The 12,637-nt window shown below is 40.6% G+C and overlaps 1 protein-coding gene across 2 annotated transcripts in view; it reads right to left on the reverse strand.

Moving 5' to 3' along the window:
• The window catches only part of ctnna2 (catenin (cadherin-associated protein), alpha 2), a 315,779-nt gene that overhangs the window by 209,332 nt on the left and 93,810 nt on the right, over positions 1-12,637 (reverse strand). For both annotated transcript variants that reach the window (XM_070971232.1, XM_070971240.1), the window contains one exon: positions 12,328-12,531. In XM_070971232.1, coding sequence (XP_070827333.1) covers positions 12,328-12,531 — 204 coding nt within the window. The remainder of the gene's footprint in view (positions 1-12,327; positions 12,532-12,637) is intronic.

The following is a 12,637-nucleotide window of genomic DNA, read 5'->3' on the forward strand; positions in this document are numbered from 1 at the left end:
GGCGCCACACATGCAAAGCAAACAATTTCTGCGGCTGCTTGACATTAAAAGCTTTTCATTGGTAAACTACTGGAAGGCTTTTATTGTGAAGCCATTAAAGGAAAATCCAGCCTTAGTCACAAAGTCTAATAACAGCAGTAATGTCTGTAAATAATTAGTCTGAATAAAATATGGAATAAAACATGACATATAAAATATTTTCTGTTTTCAGAGAATCCAATTTTAATATTGTACATGAAACATGTAAAAAGAAGATGCAGCCATACTGGCTTAGTTCAATTACGATGTGCAGGTGACAGGGATTTATTGCAGTTTGGGCAGGCTCAAACCTTCTCCATCATCAAGGTAAGCAACGCATTTGACCCGCCCATTCCTGCTGTACGGAAAACTACTTGCGTCTTGCTTGTGTTACAGGTTCTGATTGTGGCTGCACATGTATCCTGATGTAAATTTGACATAAGGGGTGCATGCTATGAAAAGTAATTGAAAATAAATGAGCTCCTTTGGCTTTGTCGAGTCTGTGCATGAAAATAACTAGATGACAGAGGTCAGGGGGACTTAACAGGGCTCATTCAAGCTAAAAGAAAAGCCACACACATGCACTAAACAATTTAGTGCAACAGTGGTATACAGAAAGGTTTCCTTATGCACAACCTGTCAAACTTTAACGCTGATGGGCTGTAGCATTAGAAGATCATGTCAGTTCCTGCTCATGTCAGCTCAAAACAGGACGCTGAGGCTTCTGTGGACACATCATCATCAAAACTGAATGATAAGCATTGAAGGGCAACTAGATGCCCTGATTAAACCGAGGCAGACATTCAACCTCTTCAACATCTTCGTCATTATGAGACTGAACATATTTCTTGAATCTGATTTTCATGAAGTAACATTTTAAGAGTGAGCTTTGTGGAATGTGTCTCCAAGCTGAAGCATTTGAAGACCATGAACATGGCTATGGGCTTTGTTTCTGCCTCCCTCCATTCTCTTTACCCTTAATGTAGTCTTAAAAAAGCACAGAGTAAACAGCAGGATAACTACTTTTTGGCAAACAATAAACCCTATCATACCAACCAACACCAACACAGTGAATCTAGGCATTACTGCTGATACCTGCCAGTGGAATCTTTCTAATAAATATTATTGCACCATTAAAAGCATCTTCTTATGGAAATATGACTAACTTTCTAACTAAATCAAAGTTTACTGCAATGGCCAGCACTGTGGAATCTGCTGGAGTGGGAGGTTTGCAACATGAATGCATGGCCAAAAACTCAGCAGGAGCTGCCTAACACTACTGAGTCGGCACTGTAAAAATCCTCAAAAGACACATCTTGGATATTAACAAAAGGTTTATGCCTTATGTAAAACACTTTGAATTGTATTGTGTTGGTACTGCAGATAAACTTTTCCTCACTGGTCTTGCCTGCTAAGAATTCTGAACAATTTTCTAAGAGCATGAATAATCAAAAGTCATGAAACAGACACAAAAACTTTGAGAGGCAGAAAAACACACAAATAAGAGCTTAAAATCTGGCTATGACAGCAACAAGGCAAGATAATTTAAATGATCAAGAATATCATTAAATTATTAAATTCAGTGGACTGGAACCAAACTTGATTTGTGTTTGTTCAGGGTTGTTTTCACTGGCTGCTCATGGCCTGTCCAAAATGATTCGTCTGTGGTAGATACATAACAGACCTTCAATAACTGCTTTCTATGAGGGTTGTGTTCAAGTTTTAATAAAGTCAGAGAGGAGTTGATTCAAGTCAGTGATAAGTGTGAGCTACAGGTTGCAGTGTTCACAAGATGGTATAATTAATTTGTTTATTGGCATTTAAAAAACTATGATAATGTTGCAACCCCACATATGTGAATGGCCCCATACATGGATGGAATTGGGCCAAGTTACATGAGAAAAAAAGATCCTTCTTAAACCTTATGGGTTGTTTGGTGAATGTTTCGCAGCAGGGAGTCTCTTTGAGCTTTGGTCCACCCACAGGCAGGCGGCCTTGCTATCTCAGTAGAGGACATTCACTGTGGGTCAGTTGCTTCAGCTGTCTCCAACTCGCTCTCAGACTGAAGTGGTGGGAATAAAGGAGAACTCTGAGTCTCCAGGGGGCCTTAAATAGACTTACAGTTTTTACCTGGGCCTTCTGGTCAATCCCCTTCAGGGGCTATATCTTTGAGCCAGCCTTCAATGGCTGCGAAAGCTAAGTTGTTCAAAGTGAGTGGTGTTGGTGCACAGTGGATTGCAGCCTGTCGTGTGGCGCATTAGGTGTTGACAGATGGGAGGGAGGGCATGGGACGCTGTGGGGAACCAATGATTTATGGCTAGGCCTGGGACACTTAACGGGGTGTAAGTGCTGAGTCTGGAGGGACCATGATGTGAGGACAATTGTAAAAAAGAGAGGAATAAACAAAGAGTATAACTAAAAGAGACTAAAAGAGAGAGCCAAGAGTTACTGCAAATTAGATCACTAATCATTAAAGGAAGATTTTGATTAACCCTGGCATAAAAACCGGACCCAAATATCTATTGTGTGGCAAAAGGAGCATGATTATACCAAGGAAATCATGGTCTTAGAATAATAAGGACACCTCTAGGGTCTACTACCACAGATGTCAAGTGAAGGGGAACATACAAATAATTGATGGGAATTTTGTTCAATGTTATTTGCATTCAAACAACACTCGTGTAACCCACCCTCTCACTACAAATAAAAGGAGGGAGAGCAAGAGGGAAAGCGTGAGTAAGAGAGAGAGAGAGGGAGAGAGACACAGAGAGTGATGAAGCAAGGAGCGAGAAAGAGAAGAAGAGAGGGAGAGCAGACACAGCAGGCACCAAAGTGGTGGGCACGCACAGATAATGTCAGGCCAACATTATAGCTCTGGGTATTGGTGGATTCCCTCCTTCCACGGCACAAGTTGATCCTCACTGCACGCATCTCCAGTGATGTGCTGTACACTGCATATTGGTTATATCCCACACCCTGCTGTGCCGTGGCAAAATAACCTTTTTAATATGATTTGATAAACTTAATTTGTCTGCCGCAGCGAGATCTAGCCAATCATTGTACATTTGTGTACTGACAATTATCATCAAAAGTATGAACTGTGGGGCGTGCTAAGTCTTCAAACTTCAGTTGATGGAAATTCAGCAAGTCATCATTTTATTTTTACTTTTACACTGGGATCAACTAAAACAAATACTTTGGTGCAGAGGAAATGTTCGAATAGCTGTGGGAAAAGACCATTTGATAAGCAGCAGTACACACCTTCACCATTAACTTGTTAGCTTATTAGCATTCATATAGCATACTGGCTCTTCACGAGTCATTAGGAAGCACGTATTAATGCCTTACTGGACGGCCATTGCTGCAACGCAATTTTGTTGTTGAGTTTTGTGCTTCTACTATGGGTAAGTACACTACTAAGTGAAATGGTTTCTTTTTTTTTTGTCTTTTTTTATGTTGATTGTTGATATCAGAAAGCCTTTATTAGTCCCCCGGAGGGGAAATTTCATGATATATGATCGGGAGGGAAAATTGAGCAGATTCTCTATGCAGTTCTTGAGTCCAGTTTCATGCCTGGCTGTGAAACAAAAAACAAAAAGTGTGACCACTATTCGCATTGTGATCTGAAGTCCAGGTTGACACAAACGCTTTTTTTTCTTCTAGGAAGATTAAATTTGATTTGGTATTACTACTGAATGTCCTTTCACATGTATAAAACATTAAACATTAATGGGTGCAAACTATCAGATGAAATTGCTAAATGCTGGCTGCTGCATGTTCAGGCAAACAAATGCATGTTGTGGGTGGGTTTCATATAAGATTGCTCAGTCGTTTAGTTACTATGTGGCTGCAGCATGATAAAAACAGTATCGACTGAGTCTACACTCATTAAAATAAACGGTCAGGAATAGGGGTGGGAATCAAGAACCGGTTCTTTTTGAGAACCGGCTCCCAGTAGCTCAATTCCTTGGAATTGTTTGCCTGCCTGGTTAACGATTCTGCTTATCGGTTCTGCCTGTCTTGCACATGCGCGATAACGTTACGCACGCTGCATTGCTTTGGTTTAGAACGTCGCCAATATGGCGTTGAGGCAGAAACGCTCCAAAGTATGGCTATATTTCATGTGAAAAGTTTCCATTTCTTCAAAGGGGAGAAAAACCTCCAACATGCTAAAACATTTGTCCACACAGCATGCAATTCATTTGCAGGAATGTCACGTGTTTGATAAGCTATGTAGCACGGCTTGTGAATCTAGCGGTAGAGCAAACACCAGTGCGTCATCTGTTATTAGTGGTGAAGGTAATGTTGAACTCTTACAAGCCGTGTCTGTTGTGTTATGGTTAGCGCCATTTCACTGTGTAAGCTGCTTTCGCCATATGAATCATCTCCATGTCCTTCCATCAAATTTAGATGACGATGACTGCCAGAGTCAGTCTGGCTCAGAGGCTGCAGCGGGCACCGGCAGGTCTCGCGCATCTCTATCCACTCCATTCACTGAGGCAGGGAAGAGTAAAATGACCGAGACGAGGATAAAGGAATGTCAGAGAGTGATCACTAGATTTGTGGTGAAAGGTTTGCACATTTTTGACACTGTAGATGCCCCTGAATTTCAGTAGCTTAATTCATTGCGTTTTATCTGGCATATCTGTTCAAATGAAAATGAGAAATTTGAGTTCTGTCAGAATTGCATGTTGTTATTTTAACCAGTGTAATTCTGCTTGTTCTGACGTTATGTCACACATCATTTGTGCATACTGTATATGTTATATTTTCTGTGCAGAGATGAAAATATGAAAGACACTTAACGCAAACAAACCCATTTGTACTCTTTTATTTCCTATTATTCCTATGTTATATTTTCTGTGCAGAGATGAAAATATAAAAGACACTTAACGCAAACAAACCCATTTGTACTCTTTTATTTCCTCACCCAATGAGAATCGATAAGAGAATCGATAAGCAAAATCGATAATGGAATCAGAATCGTTAAATTCTTATCAATCCCCACCCCTAGTCAGGAAGTGAGTGAGAAAGGAACACAGACCGAAACTCAAAACACATTGTTTTGCTTCTTTTACCTTTGAGTGAGGAGGAGGGGTTGTGTGTCCATTTTTTCAGCAGCAACAGAGACATGGACATTGGATTCTCTATATTTTGGGAGATCAAGAAGAACAACATGGACAAAATAGGGCAGAAGGGCCACGTAATGAGCTGGCCTGGGTTGGTGAAGCAAATAAAAAAAAAAGACAGATGGAAAAGTGGCCCAGCTCCCTGCAGTGTTCATCCTGACACTGGTTACATCCACTAGTTCGTTACAACGACCATTAGACAACTGACTTTCTTTAACACCCTGAATTACCCTTGTCTGCATTTTGTATGAATGTATATACAGTGACTGGTTAACTGACTGCACTAGATATATTAAATGCTAATGCAATAGGCTAATGCTATTCTAACAATAAACTCACTCTTGGCTATAGTTATGCCATTTAGCTACTGTTGGGCTATTAGATGTATTTTTAGCCCAGTTATTCCAGATTAAACAGATTTTTATCATACGTATCACTTGACAATGGCATAAGTGACAGTCTAGACCCAAACATGAAAGCAATGGATTGAAACTGTGACCCAAGACCTAGTTTGCTGTGACAGAACGAATCAGTGCCATCAGTTCTGATGCCCCCCGCACACCCAATTAGCCTTAGCAAACCCTGTCAAGGTAAATTCAGCCTCCTTGCATCTGTTACAGCTGTGCCCTTCAGCTATCTTAGGATGATGGACAGTGAAGCACATCAGAGAAGCAAGGGGACAGAAGAAATATTGATCACGTCTGTTTTGTTCAGCTCTGTTCCTCAAATCCAGACTTTTGTGACACTGAGCTCATGTTGCGCTGAGTGATACTCAAAACAAAGGTGGTACCTTGGCAGGGTTTTGTTACATACAAAATCTTTGCGTGGAGGTTTATTGACAATAAGAAGAGAGAGTGCGGGCAACTGCTGGCTCTGTGAGGTTTTTCTTGCCAGACTGATGCTTCTCATTTGAGACAAGATGGTCTCAGATGGGATGAGGGTTTTACGCAACCACATAGGCCTCATTCATTAAGCGTTCATACACACAGATTTTATCTTGACTTGACTTAACAAAAATGAAGAACACTTTTTAGGGGTTTCATTAATATTGCAATATTTCTCTTTCAAAACTTTCTCATGCATCAACAGTAGATAGTATCTTGAAAGTGCAGCAAAGTAAAGCACCACGCCACTGCTGCAATTCAGCTTTAGTGCAATTCATTACTGAACACAGTCGCAGAAGTAGGAAAGCGCCTATTTAAAAAATAAAATACAAAAAAAGAAAAAATACAGTGGGTCTCCCCTCCCACCTGCCTGAATGTGACCGTTGGAGAGGGACTCACTGCTCTTAGACTGTCCAAACAGTACTTCTTTTTTTAGGTCTACAGTATAATGGCCTTTAGCCAAGAGGCTGACTATTGATCACTCCACACCTTTCCTTTCCTGCACCCATCAATGCTCAATGTTTGTCAGCTTTGTCTACCCTCACTATGTCTCTCCTTTATTCTTTGTCCTAGCACTACCATTTTCATTTTGTAGAAAATGGCAGGTCAAGACTGGAGAAGATATGATCTGATGTGGCCAGCGCATGCACATAGAAACACACACATTTTACAGTATGTGATCAGTCAAATTGTTGATTGAGCGTTCTTCGTGGCAACTCCCAGAGGCGCTGTGTGAGCAAGAAGGCCATCAGTCTCTTCCTAATGATCATCCTACCTCACAACCCCTGTTTAGTTTTATGTGCCACATCCAGCTAACAGTGAGATTAGCGCGCTTGCCATCACACTCCCTAAATCCTTCTCTCTGCTGCTCACAGGCCTGCCGAGTTGCCCCCTTCACCTGCTGTGGTTTCTGGCTATGGCTATATTCCGTCGAGGCTCCCTTGACCCAAGCTGGTAATGCATTACTCCCCAGATCAATTGATAGATTGGCCCTGTCGGAGCTGCCGTAACTAAATCAGCTGCTCCTGATGATTCAGCACCAGCCAGGGAGCCGGGCCTGCTGTCACCAATCACAGATCACCAGCAGCTGAGACAGGTATGGACATTCTCCTGTCACTTGAACCTAATTTATTGCCAGCAACCACATTGATTAACCTTGTGCTGTGGTTCAAGCTTCCTATAAAAATTTGTGTGTTGGGAGAGGGTGGGTGTGTGCGTGTGTGCATGTGTGTGTGTGTGTGTTTGTGTGACTGAATGAAGAGGAAGGAAGAAACATAAGGGCAAGTGGATGTTTACATTAGTTCAGTAAACTTTACACAAAAGGACTTTCACTGTAGGGTGAAGAGCAACTTTGTAGCAGCTGGTTAGATTTTGTTGGGGAGAATTATGTCTCCGGATGTTTCAGTGACAAATAATATTTTTAAAGGATACATTTCACTCTGAGTTGGAAACTATTTCTCTCCTCCTGCAGCTGGAATCTCCTTCATTGACCAGGAATTTACTTTTCATAATCAATTGTGATAGATGGGGAGAACTTAGGCATCCTAGGCATGACTGTGGACACCTCAAATAAAAATACTTTCACCTCGTTGATTTCTTTCAGCTGTCAGGAAATGAGCTGTAAATTGCCAGCACAAAGTTTGTTGCATGTGGCACTGAGGTAAAGAGATGATTCAGAGATCCCATGGTGCCTGAACCCTCCAACTGCCATTTGAAGCTGTTCTTTTCATATTTTGACAGTACTGCAGGATAGCCACATAAAGGAAAATCTCAGCCACGTCCACAGTGATGCATACCAGGACAATGAATTACACTTTGTCATGACTGTTTCAGAAGATTTGTCGGGGGAAAAAACACGACAACAACAACAACAACAACAACAAAACCCAACTTCATGGTCTAAAACTGTACAACTCTGTAAAAAAATCTTGGGTAAATGTCATATACAGTAGCTAGTCCCAGAGTTTGGCTTACCAAAAATGTTTCATTTCAAATCATTTTTCATTCATTTTGAGACTTACAGCTATCTTTAGCATCTGAATTATTAATTAAATAATACACTTTGGAGTATCCTTGGTAAAGATATCCTCGATTATTCACTCTTGGTTGTTGATTAACCCTCATTGGGGATGCTGATCTGAGAAGTGGAAGCATTTTGTTCTTTTAGTCTCTGTGATTTACTCTCTGTTCTTTGCTAGGACAGCCAGAGGCTGTCAGCAATCTCCCAGCTGTAGCCTTTGAAACACAACTCATGGGCCTAATGAACCAAGGCACAATTACTTTAGCAAAAAGCTGCCTTGCCTTAAGAGGGGCATCTGAGTGTTCATAAACATGCACATGATTTTATTTTTTTCAGGAGTAATTATAAGGAGAAAAACTCTAATCTAACGCCATTCTCTGCGCAGACAATGGCTGCACTGTTTTTCTGAATGAAAGAACCATACCTACATTTTAAGCACATCACAGAGCTGCAGCAGCCTCTTCATTTTCATTTCAGTGAAAAGTAATTTTTACCAACCAATCAAACTTAAAACTACATCTCCTGCTGGGCTGCCTCACTGTGCAACTGAAAATGAAAAAAAGATAATATTAAAATACCTATAATTATACTAAAAAGTCAGTTTTCTGAGATAAACAAGGACAAAAAGAATGATGGATGACATTTTTTAAAAGGTTTAAAAGGGATTGCCATTTATAGTTTCTAAATATCAAAATAACTGCAAAAGCAGATCATGCTCACACCCTTTTGTCTTTAAGTTGTGAAATTGGAGAACTAGTGTGGAACACAGATGGATAGTAAAGCCCCACAAATGACAACAACAACAAAAAAACAGAAAGCACAGCTTCTACAACACATGGACGTCATTTCCCCAGCATCCAGACACATGCATGCAGAGTGTAAAACTAGGCTACTGCTAGCTATTGCACTGTTAATATTCTATTACAGCCAGACAGGATCTCTAATCTAATAAGGACCTTTATCTAATAGCCCCCCATTGTTTCTAGACCACTTTATGAGCGCAGATGCCACAACAAGTACACGTTATTAGGTTGAAGATTACAAAGCATTGCACAGGGCCTGTTGTCAGCAGGAGAACTGATACTATTGGGATCAATAGACAGCTGGCTTGCCAATTGCTCAATGGCCTCAAATGACACTTAATGCATACTGGATCGACCCTTAATGTGCAGTTTCAGCAGGCTGTACACACAGGAGGTCCGATGGATTTTCATCAAGATTTCATTTTGGTCATAGAACAAAAGTCAAAAATAATGCAGGGTTAAATACTGTAATTTATCTTTGTTTATTTCTAATAACTTCAGTTTAAAAACAGCTTCTTTGAGAACTGCTCTGAGGCTGGCCAACATTTTCCCTGTGGTGAATGAGGTACTGAAGTGTTCTCTGATTTAAGGAGAAAACCAGTCCTTTACTAGCACTCTGGTTCCCTACTTGAGAGAGCAGCAGTACTGATGGTCCACTTGCGATCACCAGTTCACTTTGAAAATTCTGCAAGCTCTCATTTTAGTCCCAAGTAAGGCTTTACAAAACTAACACTATACAGCTGACAAGAAAGGATGTGATCACAGATTATTAAGAGAACATATGAGTGGACTGAGGAGCATTCGCAACATTACTAAGGTATTAACACCTCCTGTCTCGGGCTACAATGTCCAATGTGGACTCTGAGTCCCAGTTTAGGAAAACACATGGGTATATTACAGTCATTTTGAACAAAGCAATAACTCACCAACAGTCGAGGCCCATTAGGAGTTATCTAAGGACTCAGGCAGGCCTAGTAAGTGCTCCACTGTGGACGTTATAGGCTCTGCCTTTTCAGTGATGTATGGCTCTGTTTAGGGCACCTGAAAGGTTGCCATGTTGACTGTGTCTCAATGTTAACTTGAGAACCTCGCACAAAAAAGGATGGATGTCAAAGTATTAATCCCATTCAGTGTTATCTTTGGCTAAAGTATCCTTGCGTACCAAATAAATAAGCACATATAATTATAGTCATTATTAGTGTTTAGTAATTAGCATTTTTGTTGCACCACTGCTGATGTTATTGTTACAATTACAGCATTCATGTGAGAAAGGCTGCCAAGATCCATTCAATAAGCAATGAGGTCGTCTTTAGTGCGATCTTGTTCGCTAAACAGAGGTGAGAATGAACTCCACAATTTTTCCTCTGCACCTTTGATATTTGTGCATTCATAAACCCAGACTGAGCTATTCTTTATCATCATGTACTATGCGTCAATTATTCATCCATTGGATTGCAAAGTATGTCTGAAACTAAAGCTATGCTGTTTAACTATTTGGTTGTTAATTGGTTGTCACTATTCAGTTAATTGACATAAAGAATTTACATTTGCATTTAATTTTACTGTCACTTTTTTTTTTTTTATCTTGGCAGACAGTTAAGGTGCACATGTTCTAGAATATGTGTGTGTGCACACATGACAGATGAATGTTGTTACCAGATATTATACAATAAATATTCTGCCAACAGTTAAATGAGGAGTGGGGGCAAAATAAATGGTCGCTGCCCATCCAAATGTCTGCACACGTCTCTGCAGACAAATGCAGGAATGTGTCAAACACTTAAAACACACTTGGTTTTAAGACAATAAAATGAGAACAGATATTTAACAGCTTTGACATTGAAGGTTTCAGAAGTAATTGGGCTTTAGTTTGATGGCACAATTCCAAAGTCCAACACAAATGAGTAAATCATGCGTGCAAAGTCAATGACGGTGTATCCAAGTGCGTCTATTACTTCTGTTCATGTAGACAAAGTGCGCACAGTTCACAACTCACTATGCACAAAAGGGTCTGCTGAAGTATAAATTGGATATATGTGATGATTAATCATTGTCTTGGCCGGTCTCATTACATTTAAAATGTGCCACTGCATGAGGAAAATGGTTCACCGAATGGAGAGGAAAGACCAGGCCGGGAAGGAATATACTATCGTTTTCCCTGGAGCTTTCAAGTCACAACATGCAAACAAATGACATTACCAATACTATATGTAGCCAAAGGGCCATAATGTGTCCTTTTTACATTTGTGGAGGTACTGAAAGTACTCTCATGTCATGTTTTCAAAGTGTTATGTTTTTTCTTTTGCCTCACAGCAATCCATGCAAATACCATTATTGCATGTCTAGTCAGAGACGCTCATGTTGGCTATATTATTAAGTACAATAACAGCTTGCTGGTTACTTTTAGGTTGTTTTGCTAAAGTGATGTCGCATTTCATTAAATGTGGCTATGTTTACATGCAATTCTTCAGTGGATACTGTATGTCATTCAGCAATATTTTATAATTGGTGTGTTCAGAGAACAGGTTACTATGTGTTTACTGATGGGATCATGAAATTAGAAATGAAGTGATGTTTGTGATGCTGAAAATAGACCTGGGGCCAGATGCATCGATGATGTGTGCACAAAAAACAGCCATTCGCATTTTGCCCACATAAACTGGTATTTATGAAAGTGTGTGATGAGAATGTGGGCACCCCACGCACCAGGTGTACACATGGTTTTCCAGAGTTAGCTGCAGGTGATATAAGGTGGACTTGAAATATAAGGTGAAAGCTGTAACTTTGTAGTGAAACATTGTTCGTTTAGGTTTTGTTGCCCGTTCCTCTGACTGTGTACTTTGCACTGTCTACACAGCATTCTGTTACATGTTACAAATGTTAATAAGGTGCATTGATAAATGCAATTCTAACATTCTTTATATTTACATTCGAACCATCATCTCCATCTTTTTAAAGTGATCCTGAATTGCAACACACTTTGTAAAGTCTGGCTCAACATGTGTCACGTTTGAGCAGGCTTTGGTTGCATGCAGGTAAACAGTCCATGTGGACAGCTAATGAGGCGGAGCACAAAACCCAAAACGCAATGTCGGAACCCATCGGACATCGTGATTTAGCTTTTTGTTAGCTTTTTTAAAATCTATCTGCATTCATACAGAGATATCTCTTAATGGAGATTAGCTAAAATTTCATCAGAAAGACAGACGACAGCTGATGGCTTCCAAGATTGGGAGACTTTAGGTTTAGGTTTCGGTGTAACACTTGATGTTCGATGGCAGGAGAAAGCATCATGAGAGAAACTATATTACTCAGATCAAGTGGAGAGAGATGTTTAGTTCTGCATTTCAACAAAAAAAAAGGAAAGGAGGTCAAAGGAAATCAGCAGCATGTGTGCCTGTGTCCATGGTGTGTGTGTGTGTGTGTGTGTGTGTGTGTATTCAAATGAGCATGTGTGCAGAGAGGAAACTCACATTGTTCATGTACTCGCTCAACAAGTCCTGAAGGGCCTGTCGAACGGCGTTGCACTCAGCCACGATGCGTTCACGGCGGTCGTCACGTGTGCACGAAGAGTCGGCCATTAGTGCGGCACCACTGATGATGCTCTCCAAGCGCTCCTCCAGAGAGGGACGGAAACGAGCCTCACTGAATGTCAGAGGGTCCAGGATGATCTTGTTCTGTAGGGCAAGAACGCAAGTAGAAGGTCAGCACAGTAATATAGGCCCATCTTGACTAAAGTGTGACCAATTGAGGACAATAGAGAGGAACTATATCCTGTGATAA

Source organism: Chaetodon trifascialis, chromosome 2, assembly GCF_039877785.1.
Source record: "Chaetodon trifascialis isolate fChaTrf1 chromosome 2, fChaTrf1.hap1, whole genome shotgun sequence".
In the NCBI taxonomy this organism is placed as follows: Eukaryota; Metazoa; Chordata; class Actinopteri; order Chaetodontiformes; family Chaetodontidae; genus Chaetodon; species Chaetodon trifascialis.